The sequence below is a fragment of the Anopheles stephensi genome, chromosome 3 (assembly GCF_013141755.1).
Source record: "Anopheles stephensi strain Indian chromosome 3, UCI_ANSTEP_V1.0, whole genome shotgun sequence".
Taxonomy (NCBI): Eukaryota; Metazoa; Arthropoda; class Insecta; order Diptera; family Culicidae; genus Anopheles; species Anopheles stephensi.
Genome location: NC_050203.1, coordinates 13,321,062 through 13,340,258, shown reverse-complemented (window position 1 = coordinate 13,340,258; position 19,197 = coordinate 13,321,062). Strand labels below are relative to the sequence as shown.

The 19,197-nt window shown below is 43.7% G+C and overlaps 1 protein-coding gene across 3 annotated transcripts in view; it reads left to right on the top strand.

Annotated features, from left to right (window-relative positions):
- LOC118514333 (semaphorin-2A-like) overlaps positions 1-19,197 on the top strand; it is an 88,163-nt gene that overhangs the window by 46,529 nt on the left and 22,437 nt on the right. For all 3 annotated transcript variants that reach the window (XM_036061141.1, XM_036061142.1, XM_036061140.1), the window contains one exon: positions 5,390-5,441. In XM_036061141.1, coding sequence (XP_035917034.1) covers positions 5,390-5,441 — 52 coding nt within the window. The remainder of the gene's footprint in view (positions 1-5,389; positions 5,442-19,197) is intronic.

The window sequence follows — 19,197 nt, the reverse complement described above, 5'->3', positions numbered from 1 at the left end:
GAAAGTCTGCCTTCAAATTAACTCTCAGGATTTTAAAACCCATTTTTTTATATCAAGCAGGACTAACTTCATGTTAAATCACTTGTGGAGCGCGACCAACATCATTACAACAGCATTTAGAAGCAACTATTTGCGGCACCGTCTCGTTTGTTTAATCCTCAGCAAAAACGCAACACACCGCAAGACACCACAAACCCCACACATAATACGCTAATTTGTCTTTGCCTCACAACGCCCACCGCTGCTCCGAAGCTGTTCGCGAGGGTGGCCAGAAAATCTGTGGGCTAATTTGTCAAAAAACTGACAGACCGTGTTTGTGTGTCCCATAGCTCAATTAGAGCATCTTTCGTGTGTCCGTCAGAGATACAGCCACACAAAATCTTCCAGTGGCGTGTGGGCTGGCCGCACAATCAACAGTTAGGTCCTGCTGGGCGCGTTTATCCCGGTACGATTATCGACAACAGGAGTACGGGAGTGAGTTATCGAGATATCCGGCAGTCAGCAGATTAATCAGTAAACCTTGCAGGGGGGTTTGGTCGCGATAGAAGCTAAAATATGTTAATGTCACTTCCTAATGAATTGAGTATTTTTCTTAATTTTTTCGCCACTCTTCCATCGGCCATCGTGTCTTATCGTGTTGACTATTGGGGGAAGTGTATCCGGATTTGGATTCAATGTTCTTCAGCCGATTGGACACTATGATGAGCACAAGCAGAAATTCACACAATCAAACTCGTCTTTGGTGGGGGAAAAAAACTCCCCGTCTGAGAAAGAAAAATGAACACGCGACGAGCAAAAACAAAGAGAAAGCTGGAAGAACAAAGTTTGAAGCATCTGAGAGTGATAAGATAAGAGAGTGAAAGAAGCTGTGCGTTTCGGAAGCAAATTGAAATAAATTTTTCAACCCAACTCCACCACTACTCTCTCCGTTTACCGTCCAGTTTTACCTTCAATCCACCGACTAGTGACAGAGACTTTGGCGATCTTTCGTTTTTGCGCGCTTTATTTTAGCACAATGCGGTAGGCTTCTCGGGCACATTCTATTCCAGCTGCTCATCGCTTCTGTCAGCGCGGAGTGCGAAAGAGCACCGATAATCCAGATGGGAAAATGGAACCGGCAGAAGGTAGAGAAAGTTTCCTTCGCCAGCATTCCTGCTTTACTGGTGCTGTTCGTTGTAGAGAGAAAAAAATGGCGCTCAAGAAAAGATGAGACTTTGAGATGGGAGAAAACCAAAGAAAGAAGCGAATCAAAAGTTCATCCGTTGAATGGAATCATTTTGTTTTTTGCTGCCCGGTAGCTCACCTTCACAGTCAGAAGAACAACCAGCATCAAACGTCTTAACGCTGACGCTATCTACGGGAAGATGATGACGGTGGACCGGTTCAGATCCCCCCTTTTCCCAGCCGGCAATCCTTTCCAGCCTTTCATGTGTTTCCTGACACTGGCACAGTTTCTGTTGTTGATGGCCTAGTTTTTACTGGCTCATGCTTCTTTCAAAATACAGCTGACGTTTGCAGCACATTCTTCGTGGAAAAGTGCAATTCGGTGGAGAACGAAATAAGGAAGAAAAAGCACGCAAAAGCCCGGCTTTTTTTTGGTCGTTGTTTAGCAGTTGAAAAATTTGTCATAAATTCCAATTAGTGTTTCGTTGTGGGATCTATTTTCTCGGAACAGATAAACTGTTCCGAAAGTATCACTTTCGAATCCAATTTCTTACGGAAAAGTCCTTGAACTGATTATCTGTCCCATCATTTATGTTCCGTTTCTTGAAGTTTCATATTGTCTTAAAGCGCTGCTCTGCTTGGGATATACATTGACATGTTTGAAGTGACCTTTCAAACGCCGTTACTGTGGCTCAAGAGGATTGCAGACTTTCAAATACATTTTCATATCAACGTCCGTTAAAAACCTCATTAATAATCACAGTCACGTAGATATCAGCAGGGATTGTTGGCTGGACTGTTTGATGAAATTGAAAAGAAAGGTTCCTAGAAACTGAAAGACTCTTCGAAAACGGCAGGCATCAAAATTCATCAAAATAAAATATAAAAATAGAACATGGATATCACTATTAAACATAACAAATAATCCCAACTGCTACAATACTACCACAAAATACAGCCAAATAACTGAAAACATAACCCAGCAACATAAAGAAAAACCTCATCTCTGCAGTGATAAAGCTCCAAATGAAATAAATCAACCAACCAACGAGACAAAAACCCAACCAACGTTGGAAATATGAAAACAGGAGATAAATGGCAAAAACCGACGAACAATACACAAAGCGGAACGATTTCGTACGTCCCTGTTGGAGGCTCCAACTCCAACCGGCTAACCAGCATCAAACTCCGACCGTGGGACACTCGCTGCGCCACTCGGTAAACGCCTTTCGCAGGGCACCAAATTAAATTATCCCGTCGGTTTTGCAGCGAGTGGCGAAGAAAGTTTCCAATTTTTTTTGTTCGCCCGTTCGCCTCGTCGCTTCACTCAAGTGCTTCTCTCAGGGTTTGAAGCGCATAGCGGTACATCGTCCTTTGGTTGGTCCTGTTTGGTGTTGGGGAAGTCGCAATGTAATTTATTTTGCTGAGCTCCAAACACACGCACACACCTTCCAAAGATGGTCGTTTCCGCCCAGGGTAACGGTGGCTTATTTACCTGCTCCAGTTTCCGGATGCCCACTCCGGTACGCACGAAGACACGCACAATGTTGAAGAGCGAAATTTGATCCGAAAACAGTGGATAAGGCCGCGGCTCTGTTGCGATGCTTTTGAGCCTCGGTTTTCACAAGATTGGGTACTTTTGCGATCGAACGGGGAAGATTCGCGAAGCGCGCTAATTTCCCTTAAGAGTTTGAAGTCAACGGGGCTCAGCCAAAGGCAAGCGTTCGACGAAGGTCACAGCGAGAAACAGTGACGAGATGAAACTCCCCACCCAAAAACGAGTTGCCTACCAAGGTGGAGAAGCGTCAAAAAGCTCCATTAATGAAAAGATAGCTTCAAGTAGGCTTTACACCGCTCCGTATCCGGAAGCTTCAGACGAATTTCTCCAAGGAGATAGCAAACAGTCACACGTCATTTGGTTGCCTGTTAAACTGTCCTGGCAACGGACTATTTTTATGTTATCCTTTTTGGGCTAAGAATGTGGGAGGGATAGATGGACCACCCTAATTGCCGACCGTGTTGTGTTTTATGCTGACAGTAGCACAATTTAATTGCAGCACATTAGGACACCCACTTTGGGAGTCCATCCTCGCAAAGGTATCCATTACAGTGGGCTATCCCATTCCCAAGCAAGCTCCACCCCAATAAAACACCCAACCGATTTCGATTTCCGAAGCTCCGAACCGCCGGCAGGGTCCTCCGGAATAGGGAAGAAATAAAGATTGACTCAGACTTTGGGGGCTGTCGGTAAAATCGGGAAACAACTGACTCAACACAAATAACTCCTTCCGTTTGCGGTGCCGTTACCTTGTGCCAGGGATGCGTCCCTGAACCCTGAGAGGACGGCCGGACACACGCACCGTAACAGCTGTCAGATTTTATCAAACCGGAAAACGGATGCAAGATATAGGCTGCCAGTAGCTTTTCGTACCTTTTCCGGCCTTCTTTTGCGTGCGCTGGGCTTCGCCCGTTTGGGCCACCTCCCTTTTTCGCCTCGAGGAATCCTCGCTAGATGGCGCTGTTTTTCGACTTTCTCGCTGTTGTTGACCGTGGAGCGGTACGGTAAACCAGGATCCGGGGATGGTGGGTAGTCTATTACGCTGGATAAATATTTAATATGTTTCCGACCGAAAGGTGTTTTATTTCGGAATCTCAATTGATGGATCGACACAGCGGTGGTGTTGTGTCGTCGGTTTTTTGGAGTTCGGTGTGGTGAAGTTCGGTACAGAAATTGCTAATGAAGTACGACCCGGACTCTTCGCCTGTGCTGCCCGAAAAACCGCGGAAACTGTGGCAGCTACTGAACTGTGAGACAAGAGAACGAGTGAGCGATCGAGCGAGAGAGAGAGAGAGAGAGAGAGAGAGAGATAAATAATTCATAAAGTGTGCGAATCGGTCTCTAACGGTGCGGTTTTTGTGCCGGCCTGACTTTCCGGTGGACGCTTCCAAGTCTTCTTACCGCCCGATCCGATCCGTTTCGCTCCTGATTGCCCGGTATTGCCCGTCTCTTCAACATCAACTTCAAGTGTATTCTTACGCACTTGTGCGAGGCCTGGGAAAATTGCCTCCGGTAATAGGCGATGGAGGTGATGGAGAATGGTGTGTTGGCGTACTGGGATGGACATGGGGTACTGGGATGGACATGGGCAAGACCGGAAAGGCCACTCCGGTGAACCTGATGCCCGCAGGTTTCATGAGGCGGAAAATAATTTACGTGCAAGCTAAACTTCGCTTGATGAAGGCAACGGCCAAAGAGAGAGAGAGAGAGAGCAAGCAAAAAAAACACCAACGAAGGACTGTACTAAGTGCGTCACGAGTGGATCGATTCATGGAAATTGTTGCCTGAGAAGTGCTGAGAAGGTGGTCCGGAATGTTGATGAAGCTGCTTAGTAACGGTTGGAGTGGGGTCGAAGCGGTCGGAAGCGACGTGAGGAGTTTTAATCTCACGCTGGTGTCTATTTCGGCTGTTTATGCTAACACCATGAACTTGAGGTGCTTTTTATCGACACCAAAACGTTTTTACGATGATTTGGCGATATTTTGGTCGGTGTGGCTGTGTGGCGTTGCTTCACGGTAATTCCTGGTTGGATATTTATAGGTTTAATTTGTTTTACTACATTATTAAAGTTAGAATACGATTGGGTGCGATTGAAATTTGTGTAATCGGCCTAGTTTGAGCCGTTAATGTACTGAGCGATATTCAATGAATAATTTGAAATAATATTCTATCTGTTCTTAACAGCTTCATAAGCAAATTAAAAAGGGAATAGATGGGCATACTATAAAACTCTACTTTATTCAATACACGAGCCGGTCAGTTTGCTGAAGCGATAGCGATGCCGAACTTCACACGCCGGGCTCGGGGATCAAATCTCGTCCAGACCGTTTCACCTTGCGTAGGGCAGACTATCAAGCTATTGATAATTTTTGTATGTTATTACATTATAAATTCTGTTACATAAAATAAACCTAAGGAATTGCTGCGATGCCTATTATGCTCTTTGAAATGCATAACCGTTAGACTCTTGTTAGCGCTATTAAACACGGAAGAATGTCCTATTCAACAACAAGCCATCATGAGGGTCTTAGTGCCTAAACAGATCACTTGACATAACCTTTAACGTACCTTTTATGTAAAATTCGGGTTTTCTTCTGTAATTCCTTATTATATTATTTTTCTTTAAAAATTTTCTCTAATAAAATGTTTTCTTTAAACCCTTTTCAGGAACCGGGTGTACAAGCTTAACTTAAAAAACATCAGCATGACATCGTGTGAGGTAAGTGCTTCAAATCGAACAAGCAGCTCCTTTCTACGTGCTTTCAATAATTAATTTATTATCAATAGCAACATAAACACCGGGTGTTCCACCATCCACATTATCAATCGACTTTGAAGTACTGTTTTCGATTAATAGTTTCCCTCCGACCAAGCACGAACCCGCCTCTCTAGGCACGGCAAGCAATTCACCAAATGTTTTTCTCTGCATTTTCGTCTCCCCGTGCCGGGCACGCCACCACCACCACCACCCAAAACCATGCTCGATAAGCTAAACTGGCAACACCGGGCGCAGTCTAGCGCAGTTTGGGTGAAGTTTTCCATCTGCAAACCACATCAAACAGAATAGTTTTGCCCTGTACGCTCTCTTCCCCTCGGTTGATGTACGGGTATGTAGGGTTCGGGCTTTTGCCAAAACCAGCGGGAAAGCTATTTCTGCGGTCATTTTGGGTGTTTGTTTGTTTGTGTTAGTGTGTGTGTGTCTGTCTGCTTTGAAATGAAACAAAAACAAACTCCACCCCTTCCCGAGATAAAAAAAACCCGCCCGGTGGAAAATACACACACACACACAAGTGGCCAATACAGTGGCCCCGAAGGTAATGTCAGGTGAGCTGTGCTGGCTCCCTTACGGTGATGAAACTAACGTACGAATTCAAATCAATTGATCTTTCCTTTTACCCCTTGGTGCAACCGTGCTCGGGGTCGAAAAAAGCGCACCCTGAATGCACATCGACAAATCGGCTGGCAGTGAACGAAATAAAAAAAGCCAACACTAAAGCAACCCGTTTAGATGGAGTCATTTCCGATGGAGCACTTTTTGGAGCACGAGGGAAATTGTTTTGACCCCACCAGTATTCACAAACGCTCTCAAAGCACCCTCGCCGGGGGTTTTCCCGTGCTTCTGTTTCGTGGTGGATGCTTTCGATTATCGCTTGATCTGAAAGATGCACCACGCTTGCCGTGCAGTGCAGTTTGGGAAGCTAGAATGACGGCGAAAAGCAACACACAGAAGAAGAAAAAAACACACACACATCAACCTGTGGTATCACCACCAGTTCCTCCCAAAAGACAGGACGTCCGGTATCCGGATGCGGAATTGATGTGTTTTTCCTTCTCTGTCCTTCTCTTTTTTCCTGTTGGCTTTTTTTTTGTCGTCCCATACCCGTCTGCACATTGTTTGCTGGAACCGGCAGCGGTATTGGCCACACGTCGTCGGGTATCTTGTGAACCGGGCATGTTTATTTCCCACCGTACGAAACACAGGCACACACACACACAAGGGGGTGCTCATACACAAAAGTGGAGCTATTTGACGATAAAATATATTGTTTCTCGATCAAAGCGATTCCGCGCTCTTGGTTGGAACCGTGGCTTATACGCTTTGGGAAAACCGGATGTGTTCTCCTTGGGGTGGCTTTTCTTTCCCTGCTTAAGTTAATGGTTTGGTTATGGTTTTTCTATTTCCTAGGGAAAGTCAAACCCATGCTAAATGACATTGAATGGTGCTTTTAAGTGGCTGGGTTTGGTTTTTTGTTCGCCTTGTCGCAAGTCAAATGACAGTTGTAATAAAAAAATCTATTGTTTGAATATTGGAAGAGACATTAAAAAGCGGCTACATTTGTCGGAGTTGTTTTTTGCTTGATATTTGCTGCTCTATAAATAATCATAGCAATTGAATTTCTGATGGGTGGATGAAGTGATTGAAATTCTATTAATGGTACACAATCGAAGGAATTTCCCTATGTTTGTTCTTTCATTAAACAATGATCGAATAAAATGATTTTCTATTAAGGTTATCATAAAAACTCATGAAAACATTAAAAAGCAATTTTATTCTTAGCAAAAAAACACCAACAAAAAATCACGTCTGTTTCATCAGTAAAATTACAATCTCAACTTCAAGTCGACTGGCCGTTACTATCACGCTCACAAGGTGTTAGTTGGTACTGTGTGCTACAGCAAGTCGTTACCCAAGCCGGACAACCTTTAAGGGAAGATTCAATGGACGATATGTATTAAAAAAAAAGTAAACCGGAAGCCACCAAAGCAACACAACATGGAAACGCTCCAATTCCTTCCTACAACCGGCGGGAGCTGGCGAAAAAAAGCGACGTAAGCCGCTCGTTTCGTCAACCGCAGCGCTTTTATTTTGTGTGTCTGCTTTTTTTCCCCCCACTTTTTCCAGAAGTTGCATATCCCTTGTGGAAAATTCACGGATTTGCACCGTTCTCACATGTGGTTTTCGGAGGACCACACACACACACACACCCTTGTAACTCCTCTCCAGCAAACTAAATTAATTACTACCGGAGTTAAAATGCAGCTGATGTCGTTTTTTCTATTCGCTCGCTCTTTCTTTCCTGGGCTGTATCCCCTATCCGCACGGGTTGCTTTCTTTTCCCGCTTTCCGCGTACCGTACACTCTTCTTGTAAAGCTTTCGCGATGGCAGCACTGTATCGGGTTTTTCATAGCCATGGAGATTTTCGTCGAGGTTGCAGTTTTACAGCTGCACTATTAAGGACATGCAGTAGCGGCATAAAAAAGAGTTAGCTCGCTCCATGACTTGGTAAATAGGGTTTCCATGAGAGTTTTTTTTTTTTTTTTGTATGTTTCCCTTTTCCTCTGGTGGTCCTTCCAGATTTGCGAGAGTGTTAGGGAAATCTATCGCCCGTTGGTGGAAGGTTGCGAATAGGTACAAGTTTCGTTTATTATTTTTGTTCCATCCATTAAAACTGTGCACCAACCAAACAAAAGGTGAGCTCACTTGTAAGCGTAGAAGCAACACTAACGATGCGTTTTCTGAAGGGACAGGTAACAGCAAAATGGGTTTGACTTTAAGGATTTGTTTCTGTACAATGCCTAGGATGCTCTGATTGTTCTAGGTAAAGGATTTTGTTTTATTGTTGCTTAATAGATAAAAGTACGAGAGAATGAAAAATTCCTTTAAAAAGCGAAGACAATTCTACTTAATTCATTGCTTCAACTTCAAGTGAACGTAGAATAGGAGAATCCCCCGCTTGTCAATCTTCTGTCTCCGATCAACAATCCCATCATCATCATCACTCGACTCCTGCAATCAAGCAACGACAGTGACCTTTCTTATTAAATTACGCCAGTTTCTCTCGTTCTCGTGAAAGCCAGTCTGGACCACTGGACCAATCTCAATCCTGGCCGGCCCGAATGTCCAAACAAATGTCACGCTGGGACGTATTTGTCTCCGGAGGGCGTTTTTTCCCCCCCAGCAGAACCACGGTCGGAAACGAAATGCCGAAAAACCTCGCAAGGTATGACCAAAGTGAGTGGGCCACCAAAAGCACGCCATCATTGAAATATTCGTGCGCCACCTGAGGCAGTTTGGTGGTGTGTGGTCGGCAGGCCTCGGCCAGGAAAAAAAGAGAGACAGAAATAAAAACAAAAATTCGGATGAAAAAAGACGATGTAATGAAGAAGTGAACGAGCAGAATAGAAACCAAACGTACACACCGAGAGAGAACGAGCAAAGTCACAAAACCAACCTCAAGTGGATATGTCTCCAGGATATTCGGAACATTTTAAGAATGCCGCTCACAAATTCCACCTCCCGTTTCTTTTTCCGGATGGCTCGTATGGATGCAGAACGTGGACACGTTACCGTAATGGTTTCGGGGATCGTATCGTCTTGACGAGTGTACCTTGGCTGTATCGTGTACTCGGGGCCAGGATAATGGTACGGATAAACGCCGTACCGTAAGGGATCATCCTGTCACCTTTTGACGTTTCATTTCTCTCTCTCTCTCTCTCTCTCTCTCTCTCTCAATGTGTTCGGTTATTCATGGTCTGTATGTTCTACTTCCTTTTTTTCCCCCCACCCGAAGTGCGGAAGTATCACAAGCCATTAGAAGCAACCATCAAATGTGGCTAGTCCAAGGATAAGAGATCATCTGTTGGAATCGTTATCGATAGCTTCGATAGCTTAAAAGGAATGACTTTTTCGTGGGTGTGTGAGTTTTCGTTCGACCAAAAGCGTCATTTGATAGGGAATTTAATTTTACTGCTAATCGATCTATCTCCCTACAGCAGCCAACCGATTTTGATCCTATCCCGGATGGCTTTGGATGTGCATTCGCTGAAACGATTTTCACGGCGAGCTTCAGCCGTGTGCTTAGATGTGGGTCAGATTGGATTGGATTTTGGAGCACAAAATTGTCGTTGCTAGGGTGAGATTAAATACTGCTGACTTGCATTTAAATGATTCGTGTATTTACTCCAAGCGGTATGCAGAGTGATACGGACGGTTAGACGAAATGCTGAAGAAGCTGAGTTTTTTTTATATATTTGAAGATTCTAAGGGGATCTCCAACTTTGGGTAGATAGGTTGCAATCCATGGCAGAATCTTTGGAAGATTCTTATAAATTCTTGAACTTACAATCTTGAAACACATCGTCTTGTATATTCGTCAATTTATAGTAGGCAATGTTTGATCCAACAGCTTAATGACAAGTCTCGCCACAACGGGATCCAGATTATGAGATCCTACCTTTGATGCTCATACTCTTCATACAATTGGTTTTACTCTCATACGGCCTGTTGGAGATAAGTCGTAGAATATTTCCAAAAGAATTTACAACTATTCGCTTAATTTTAATCCTATGTATGCTGTTAATATGCAAAACCTAATGAAAGTAAAGTATTTTATAGCGTTGATGTTTACCTTCAATTCTTCCTGCAGCATGCTTCTAATTACGATCACTGTGATAGCAACCTATTAAATGTGCTTGCGTGATCCTGTTGACCATAAAAGTGTGCATCAATTTTCATGGTCCCATGCAGGAAAGGAAATGAAATGTGTACTGATAAAAAGAGCACAGCAAACACAACACCTACACTGACCGGAAATCGAACTGTCACCGATGGTTGCGAACGTCTGATAAAAAAACAGCTCCCCAGCGAAACATTGGTGATTCTTGGAAGAGATTTTGCTCACGACATGCCGAACACGGAGGTCAAAGCGGGCAGTGGCCATTTAGTGTCACCCGGCCCAGTTGCCTTCATCCGGAAAGCACAGCCACGAGTTCCCGGCGAGAAGACGATGATGACTCGGCACGAACACTGCGTTGGCGTTGGCGTTTTGGCATTGGCTAGCCTTTTTAACGCAGCCAAATCAGCCATTTGGCTGCGGGGGAAGAGAGAGAGAGAGAAGCAAAACAAAACCTCTGCTAAGCCCGCCCTAGGCGTCAGCATCCCATAAACATTGGCTAGGGTTTTCGTTGGGGGTTGGATTAGTTAAACGAGGGAACTACGAGGACGACGACGACAGTAGATAAGCCATAAATGATATGTGAACGATTAACATTTATGAGCTCCGAAGCTGCACTGATATCCTTCGCTCGAGGGACATACGGCCCTTCTTTTCTCCCCAACAGGCGGATTGACCCCCCCCAGGAGAAAGGTCCGGCCCGTTTTTGGGTAAACAAACTGTCATCCTCCCGTCGGTTTTCTGATCATTCAGATCAGGATATGGACGGCGTGACACTAGGGCTGACATTCGATTTCCGGTCAAATGATTTGTAGCTGTAGCGTTATATACTCCCCATCGTAGAGAAAATGTAGAAAAAAAAGGAACAGCCCAACCCACCCCATATGATGATATTAAATGCCAGCAAGCCTTTTCTTTTATCCTGGATCAAAAAGGATAAATGTGACTTTTTTTCACACTCACTTTGCACTACCGATAGCGTTGCGTTCTTTGGTGCGTTTTATGCCTTTTTCGTGACGGATTTGTCACGCTTAATGGGTTGGTGTGAGCCATTCCGAAAAGACAAAAAAAAATTGATCAACCCGCAAAAAAAATTGAATGGCCGCTTACGGTGTGTGTGCGTGCTCCCACCGAGCAAATGATGGATTATCGGTGACCATTTGCCGGGTCAGTGATCATCGCCACTATCACTGCAGCAGGTGATTAGTGTGATATTTATTGCACCGAAGTCTCATTTTTCATCATTTAACCGGTGAGCTTTTTTAAGGAAAATGTACCCATTGCGACCGTACAACCAATGAAATGTTCACTCTTGTTAAAAATAGTATGAAATTATTAAAACTCTCACTTTACTAGACCAGCACAAACGGGTACCCAGTTGACTGTATATTTTTTACTCTCTCTCTCTTTCAGAACATACTTTGTAAAAAGGGTTGTTTTTTTTATTTTTTAATTCGCACTAATGCAATTGAATACAGCGAACCATCGCCACCGAAGTGGTAAACCGATCGAACCGGACGGGAACTTTCCGCTTCAATGACCACGCACGCACACAATCACACCCACCGGAACATGAATACATTTATTCATTCAACCGCAAAGCACCGCTCTGATTAGAATCAAATGAGATCCACCAGACTCCGCTCCGCGTCCGTCCCGTGGTTGGCTGGTGGTGGATGAAAAGCGCTGGTGATGAAGGCGTGCGAAAGAAAAATTCTAATCAAAGCTCCCCGTGCGGCGTGCGTTTTTTTCCCCCCACCAGCCCAACCGTTTCCCAATATCAATTAAAAACTGACCAATTTACAAAATGCACTGTTTCCGGTTTTCTGCCCCAAACCGTGCTTCTCGCTACCCACCGCTAGGTGACGCCACACAACCGTTTACCGGCACGTCATAAATAACGAAAGTAATGAAATAAAATTTTATGAAAATATAAATTGCCCCCTCCCACCAGCGCTGATTAAGCATGGGTGATGTGCAGGGTGAAGGAGTTGGAAAAGAAGCCACATACACACACACACACACTGACTCACTCAACAGAAGAGAGCGAAAAAAAAAACGGGGCGGGCGACAAACGGTGCTACGTCGATGGGTGTTGCTGTCGCGGGGAGAGGGATTTAATTTAATTTTGAGAAATTAAATATTTTCCCCATTTTCCGGTTCGCTGGTGGAAACTATTTCTATGCGAGTGCTATTTTGCAACGCTGCCATACCATTGCCTCCGATGCGTCCGATCGAACTGCACCACCGACACGCGTTGAAGCCATAGCATAAACATTTGCATCCCTTCCAACCCCACACACACACACACACACACACGCTGCTCCCCCCGGAGCCCCCCACCCCCTCTCGTTTTCCGCATTATCACCGACGGTCGGTTCTTTTATGTCCATACGCACATTCACATGTGTACGCGCGTTTGCGTGATAATTTTCACGCGGTAAAATGCCTCCTCATGGTACACCCATCCACCCACCCGTTTATCGTCCCATAAAAGGTGGAGCGATGCGATTGGAATCCATTGCGACAAGCAGCCACTAATCCCACCTTCACACGGCTTTCCACGCTGCATTTATCACCCTGCCGGACGGGTGTCGGATGCGTGGTTGTCCGCGAAGCCACATTTTTACACATCCTAACTGGTTAACCGTGGAGATCCGGTTAATGTGCGTAGACACAGGGTGGGTTGCGATTTTTCCACTGGGTGAAGGTGGTGGAGGACACAATAGAGAATCCAAAGGAGGAGAAGGAGAAAAAAAAAGGAAAAACGGCACATTATGTCGATGAAATAAATTAAATTTATTTCGCGAATGCCAGCTCGTAAATGAAATATATCGCTCGATTAGAACAATTGCATCGAAATATTTCATTTCCGCGTTGCGTGATGTTTGCGAGTGGTGTGTGCGCTCGGGAAATGGGTCTGAGCTCTTTTATGGTTTAAATCGTTTCATCCGTTAGAATGTTTTTAATTTCATTTCGATAAACTGATTCACTGGGAAAGCGAGATAAGAGCGAGATTTCGATGCAACGGTTTATCTGTAAAATTAATTGTAGCAAATGTTTTTGTTTGTGTAAATTATATTTTTAGGATGATTTTTGAGCCTCAAGTAAGCTGCAATTTAATTTTTTTTAAAGATAATTGCTCTCAGTCCCGTCCTCATTAATTTCGCATCTTCAATTTTCATACCCAAACAAGCATCCTCATTCTGTCAAACACCAAATAGCAAACAGTATGCTCACAATGCAATAATGCTATTCTAATCATCTTTCCATAGTATTGTCTCGCCAAATAATAGCAATAATTGCTGTTCGAATGCTGAATGCGTACACCAATACACCGATCATACTCGTGCACCGAAGCACTCGCGTAACAATTGACAAACCACCGAACTGACAATCACTGACACTCCACCATTCCCATCAGCAGCAGCAGCAGCAGCAGCGAAAACCCCGAACAATGGACCGAAAATTGCTTGCCCGATGATCAAATTTTGTGGTTTCGCGTGTTTTGAAAACGCAACGACAAGCCTTACCATTGTGGGTGTGTATGCCCGTGTCCGAATTGATGATTTGCCCGGGCAAATGATTGACGGTTGGACTAATAGAAATCGGCGGTTTTGTGGCGGGGGTGGCGATGTTTTTATCTGCCCGAACCAGAGTTCCCTTGGTGGTTATTTGGTCCGAGAACTGTGAGGTAACTTCAAATTTCCCTAAACGTCCAGGGTGCATCGCCAGATTCCTCCAAAGAAAACCACCAGCTCTACTTACGACTGGTTCACCACTCAGACACGCTGATAGGTTCCCGGCAGGTTACCAAGGCAATAGACGGCCAGATTTTACCGCCAAGTGAGCTGGGTGGTGAGGGTTTTGTTGATTGTTCAACCGCTCCGACTCTGTTGCAAGGGTCGTAAGACTTGTAAATTGGCATTTTACAAACAGCATCATCATCATCATTGAAGACGGCAGTAGCAGTTTGAGGGATTTCTGTTGTGTTGTGGTTTTGTTGGTGAAAATTTTTACCTTTGTCTGGACACGCGGGAAGAAAATGTTCACGCTGGGCAAGTAATGCTACGAAATGAAAAATACAAACAGCTAAGCAAAAGATGGAGCTCATTTGGCGGGGTAACGAATTGGCTTTGGCAGAAATCGGGAACGGGATACGAAAGGAATTAAAATTCCGCTAGCGAAACTTCTTATTTACACGATTACATGTGCGCTAGTGATGTGCAAAATGAGTCAGAAAGAGTGGACGAGTTAAATCTTAGCAATGAATTAGCTGATTAAAATCATCGCCAAGAGTTATTTCTACTTAACTTATGATTTTAATCACCTTGCCGACCGCTCTCTCACTAAGATTCAACTCACTCATTAGGTTTTAACTCACTCACTACGTTTTACTCACTCGTGGGCTAAATATCGCTTTGATAAATTAAAGCACAAGGAGAAAATGTTTTCACCATGAACAATTTGCGTTTGCGATAGAAATAATTGTATACGATATTAAACTCACGAGTGGGATAAAACGTACTAAGTGAGCTAAAATGAAGTGAGTGAGCAAAAGGAAGTTAGTCGGCCAGGAGAGACAAGACTCTTAAAGAGAGGGTAAAAGCTTCAACTCATTATTATAACTTATTCTCTGTGATTTCCCATCACTATTCTACACACAGCAAATGGGTTGTGCTGGAATCGAATTGCAGTACCATGTACCGGAATAATCCGACCCCGAGTCCTTGGCTTTGGTAGTAAAATTTTGAAAAAAGGGGAAATTAAATAAACCACCTTAGAGGAATAACTTTCATATTCATTGCGAATCTCTGCTTTTTCGGGAAGGAGCGCTCGTTGGCACACACACACACTTTCAGACAGACAAAATAGTGAGCAATGCAATTAAAGGCGAAATTGGATTAATATCCTTTCGTTCCGAATCCCGTATCTGAAGGTAGTGAGCTCGAGTGTGCCAGTTTACCCATAAAACCTGGCTGTGGAAGAAAGGGTTTGCTCTCTTTCAGGAGCGCTACTTTGTGGGGTTTATTTTATTGTTATCGAAGCTGCCTTAAGTGCCGTGAAATCGGAACCAGGACGTGTAGCAGCTTCTTTGATACTACCAGCTGTGTTTCCGCATTGAACCAACATTCCATCTCAAGAAAACATATCAATACGTATGGCAAGCATTGACACCCCATTTTGCACTCCACACGGCGGGCTTTTCCTAATAATCATAACGATGGCAAGCCCAGCCAATCGTTCGCTTGCTCAATAATTCGAAATAAAGTTCTTCTCGGTCGTAAGTGGCACTAATTAAATCAAATTAAATAAAGCCAACTTGAGCCAACGCGTTGCCACTGGGGACCGGAAAACGACAGTAAGCGAAAGGCTTACCACCCGTGCAGGGCAAACAACACTTGAGTTGATGAAATTCGTGTGCTTTTGGTAATGGGGGTGTTACCTTGGACACGGGTGCGATATGTGTTCGGGAGCTGGAGAAACAACCAAAATAATCTAATAATGGCTTTTGAAGCACGGGTGTAGTTGTGAAGAAGCCTATGCGCTATTAAATTTAATCTTACCCGTTGACTGGTTTTCTCATTTCCCGGGAGTAAAAGCGAGAGAAAAAGTGTGTGTATTTATTGCGTTGTTGTATTTAATTTTGAAATTCGCTTAGCCAATGGCGTCATTGTAATATTTCTAGACTTGAATACATTTAGCACTAAAGTAAAAAACAAATGCTGTCCGGGAGTTTCTGTCACTTTAAAACATTCCCAAGTCTAGCAGTTTCCTTTCCTTCTATTTCATTTCAATCAGTACCCAATTTCATTATCAGCAAATTAACCTCCCCCTTTTTGTTTCATTATCCCTTCCATTTTGGGGAATCGTTTGGAATATCTTTCGATTCGAAAACCAAAAAAAAAACTGCTCCAAAATTGTCTCACCAACCGTGATGGAAAGTACAAAAATGTGTAATGAAATTAAATCTAGCTCCTAACCGTTTTCGAGTGAAAATCATTAATCACTTATCCAATAAATCCCCAAACCAACCGGCACGCCACTCCATCACTGCTCGAGCAGGTTGCTCGATCGGGCGTAAAAAAATGTCTCCAATAAAGCCTCTTACGCACTGGCGGAAAGCAAGCCGAAGACGACAGAAAAGACAAAACAGAACGGAGAACGATTTTCCTCCGAAATCAACTCACCGGGTTCACCGGGTTTGTGGCACATTTTCTAGTAATTTAATCTTTGACGATCCGTAGCGTGTACAAGGGGGGAAGGTGGGAGGGCTGGAGGTTGAAAGGGCAAGGAACGGGAAGCAATGAGGAATGACATCCATTTGCCATCGTTTTGCACTTTCGAATCAACCCCGGATGACTTTTTTCCACCGGGGGCAGCAAGAGCACAGTACACGATAGGAAGAAGAAGTAGAAATAGGTTTCATTAGTTATATAATCCATCGGAGTTGTTGGACAAAATGGGAGGTTTTTTTTCTCCCCCCGTTCGTTCCAGACCGCCATTGCCTCTCCGCTTCATACCAAATGTTACCGCGTTTGCTGTTTTTTTGTGCAGTTTTCATATAAAAAAATATCGACAAAAACGATCAATTTTTAATTCCTTTCGCTCGATGCCACCCGATGCGGCCCGGGTTTGCGTCTTGGTCCGGTCAGCTGACCTGGCGGACTGGCTGGCGACTGAAGCGAATGTTCCGGCTTTACGATTTTCCCACTAGGCTAACGGGCGCGACGGGTTCCCTTCTCGGCGCTGGAACTATAATTCTCTATAATCCAATAAAATCGTTATGAAATCTTATCAACTTTTCCATCGGAGGCTGGACACCGGTGAGCGCTGTCTCGTTCGGTGGTGGCTGCTTCGAATGAATTGCTTTTCTTCGCTTTATACTCTCTGCTTCATTCTTTTATTTTCGCTTAAAAGCATTACGGTTTCTTGGTGTCCTGTGAAAATCTTGCAAAAGTGCAGGTGATGGTGACGATGGCCATCGGGTGGGTCCTGGTGGCTTGAACAGCTTGTGTTTGCCATGGTGCTTGATGGCTTTTTGAACGGGATTTTCATCAATGTTTCGATCGAATGCTCTCAACGAGCTAACTGTTTTGGAAAGAAAAACTTTAATCATTTTCAAGAGGTCATTTTACCCTAGGAAATTATTAACAAAAACATAACTCAATTGACTAGATCAACACTCGATACTTTTCCTGAGCAAATATTAAACTTTAAATAAATGTTCCCTCAGACATTGAACCTTGATCGAACTGATGACCTTAAAAGAAGAAACAAATGTTCGTTCATTGCAAACATCGTTATCCAATTGAATCTGTCTTGCTTAATGGAAAATCAATCAACATGCTTTTCACCCTACGAGCACCTGGGCTAGCAAAAGAAAACAATTCATTTTTCTGAGCTAAACTTCAAAGTACAACTTGTAGATAAAACTTTCAAAACACAAACACTCATGTAATTTCTATCAGCCTGAAGGCTTTTTCGTAAAAAAGACACCTGCGTAATGAAGGAAAAACTTTCCATCAAACTTATCAAACATGAACGACACTTCTGATGGAAAAAACAGACATGTTAAACATTTTCCTGAACTTTACATCGTCCGATAACGATTTGGAGTGCTAAATAAACAAACTATAAAGCAAGTTCTCCTAAATGTGTTCGTCTGCGCTTTTCTGTTTACCGATTTGAACATCTTTAAAAGCACAACAGCAACCTCCATGGCTGGCTAGCTTATTTGGCACAGTCTCCACTACGATGCAATAGAGATCTCAATTTAATTATTTCAATTTCCCAACAATAAGCCCCGGCTACAATAATGCTAGCTCGAGTTTGGTTTGGTGCGTCACCTTCAAGCAACAATGTAACAGTGCCGGGACTGCGATGAGTTTTGGGCAACACCACTCCACTAAGCTGCAGCACCAGACACACTGCAAACAGTGTGCGCCCCGTGTCGTACCGGGTGCCGCTGCTCGTTAAAACAAAGACTTAATTTTCCATTTTGCTCACCGATGATCCTTTTCCTTTTGCTCGGTCTTTGTTTTTGCACCACCAAGAGGTTGAAAGAGAGTGCGAGAAAGAAGGGAAAAATGTTCTGGTGTTGCAGAAAAACATTCCAGTAAGAGTAGGTTTTTGGGCTACATAGCCCGCTTCCCGGGTCTGAGCAACAATTTCCGTTTTTGTGTGCCATTTTGGTGAAGGTCAAGCATTGTCATGGCACAACGGCAGCTAATTGTGCGATTAAAAAATCAAAGTATTGCATCTTGAACTTCCTTATTATAATAACTGTATTTTTTCCCTCTCCCCTTTTCAAGCGGATATCCGGAAGCCCTAACTAGCTTGCTAAGCCTTCGTTTTTTGTTTTTCCTCTTCTTTCTTGAAATTGGTTTACGAAATTAGTTGCAAAATATTGGACCACCGTACCCGGTTTTTACGCCGAAACCGAGGATCTAATGAAGCTTATAAACTCAAGCTTATGAACTGGAGTGTTAGGAAAGTCCTCCCTTTTTTGCGGATGGGGCTGGACAGACAAACCCTTCCACCGAACCAAACACAACCCATTACCACAATGCGATTTTAGCACTGTTTAGCGGGACTAGTGGGATGCTGCTACTTGTTCTGCTTCCTTTCGCCGAGGTTCGAAATCAGATTTTGTGGCGCTTTTGTGTGTTGGAATTCATAATCGGATTTGTGTGCCCTTTTTTTCGGCTGCCTAGCTTTGGACACACTCCGAGGTGCACGAAATTAGCTTTGTTGGCTAATGAAAATTTGAGTTGACTATGTTTCAATGAGCCGGATATAGCTTTAGTAGCAATATTTGGAAACCGGTTTATAAATTTGTGTGTGTGTGCGTGTGGTTGGAATTCTAATTAATTTCATTATTAACTCATCTACTTATGAGGCTTTTAGGAGGCTTTTTCTTGCCCAGAAATGTATCTGCTTTTGGGAATTGAACAATCGAACATCAAATCTCTTTAAATAATGAAAGCCCTATCGAGGGGCGATATTGACATTTTCAT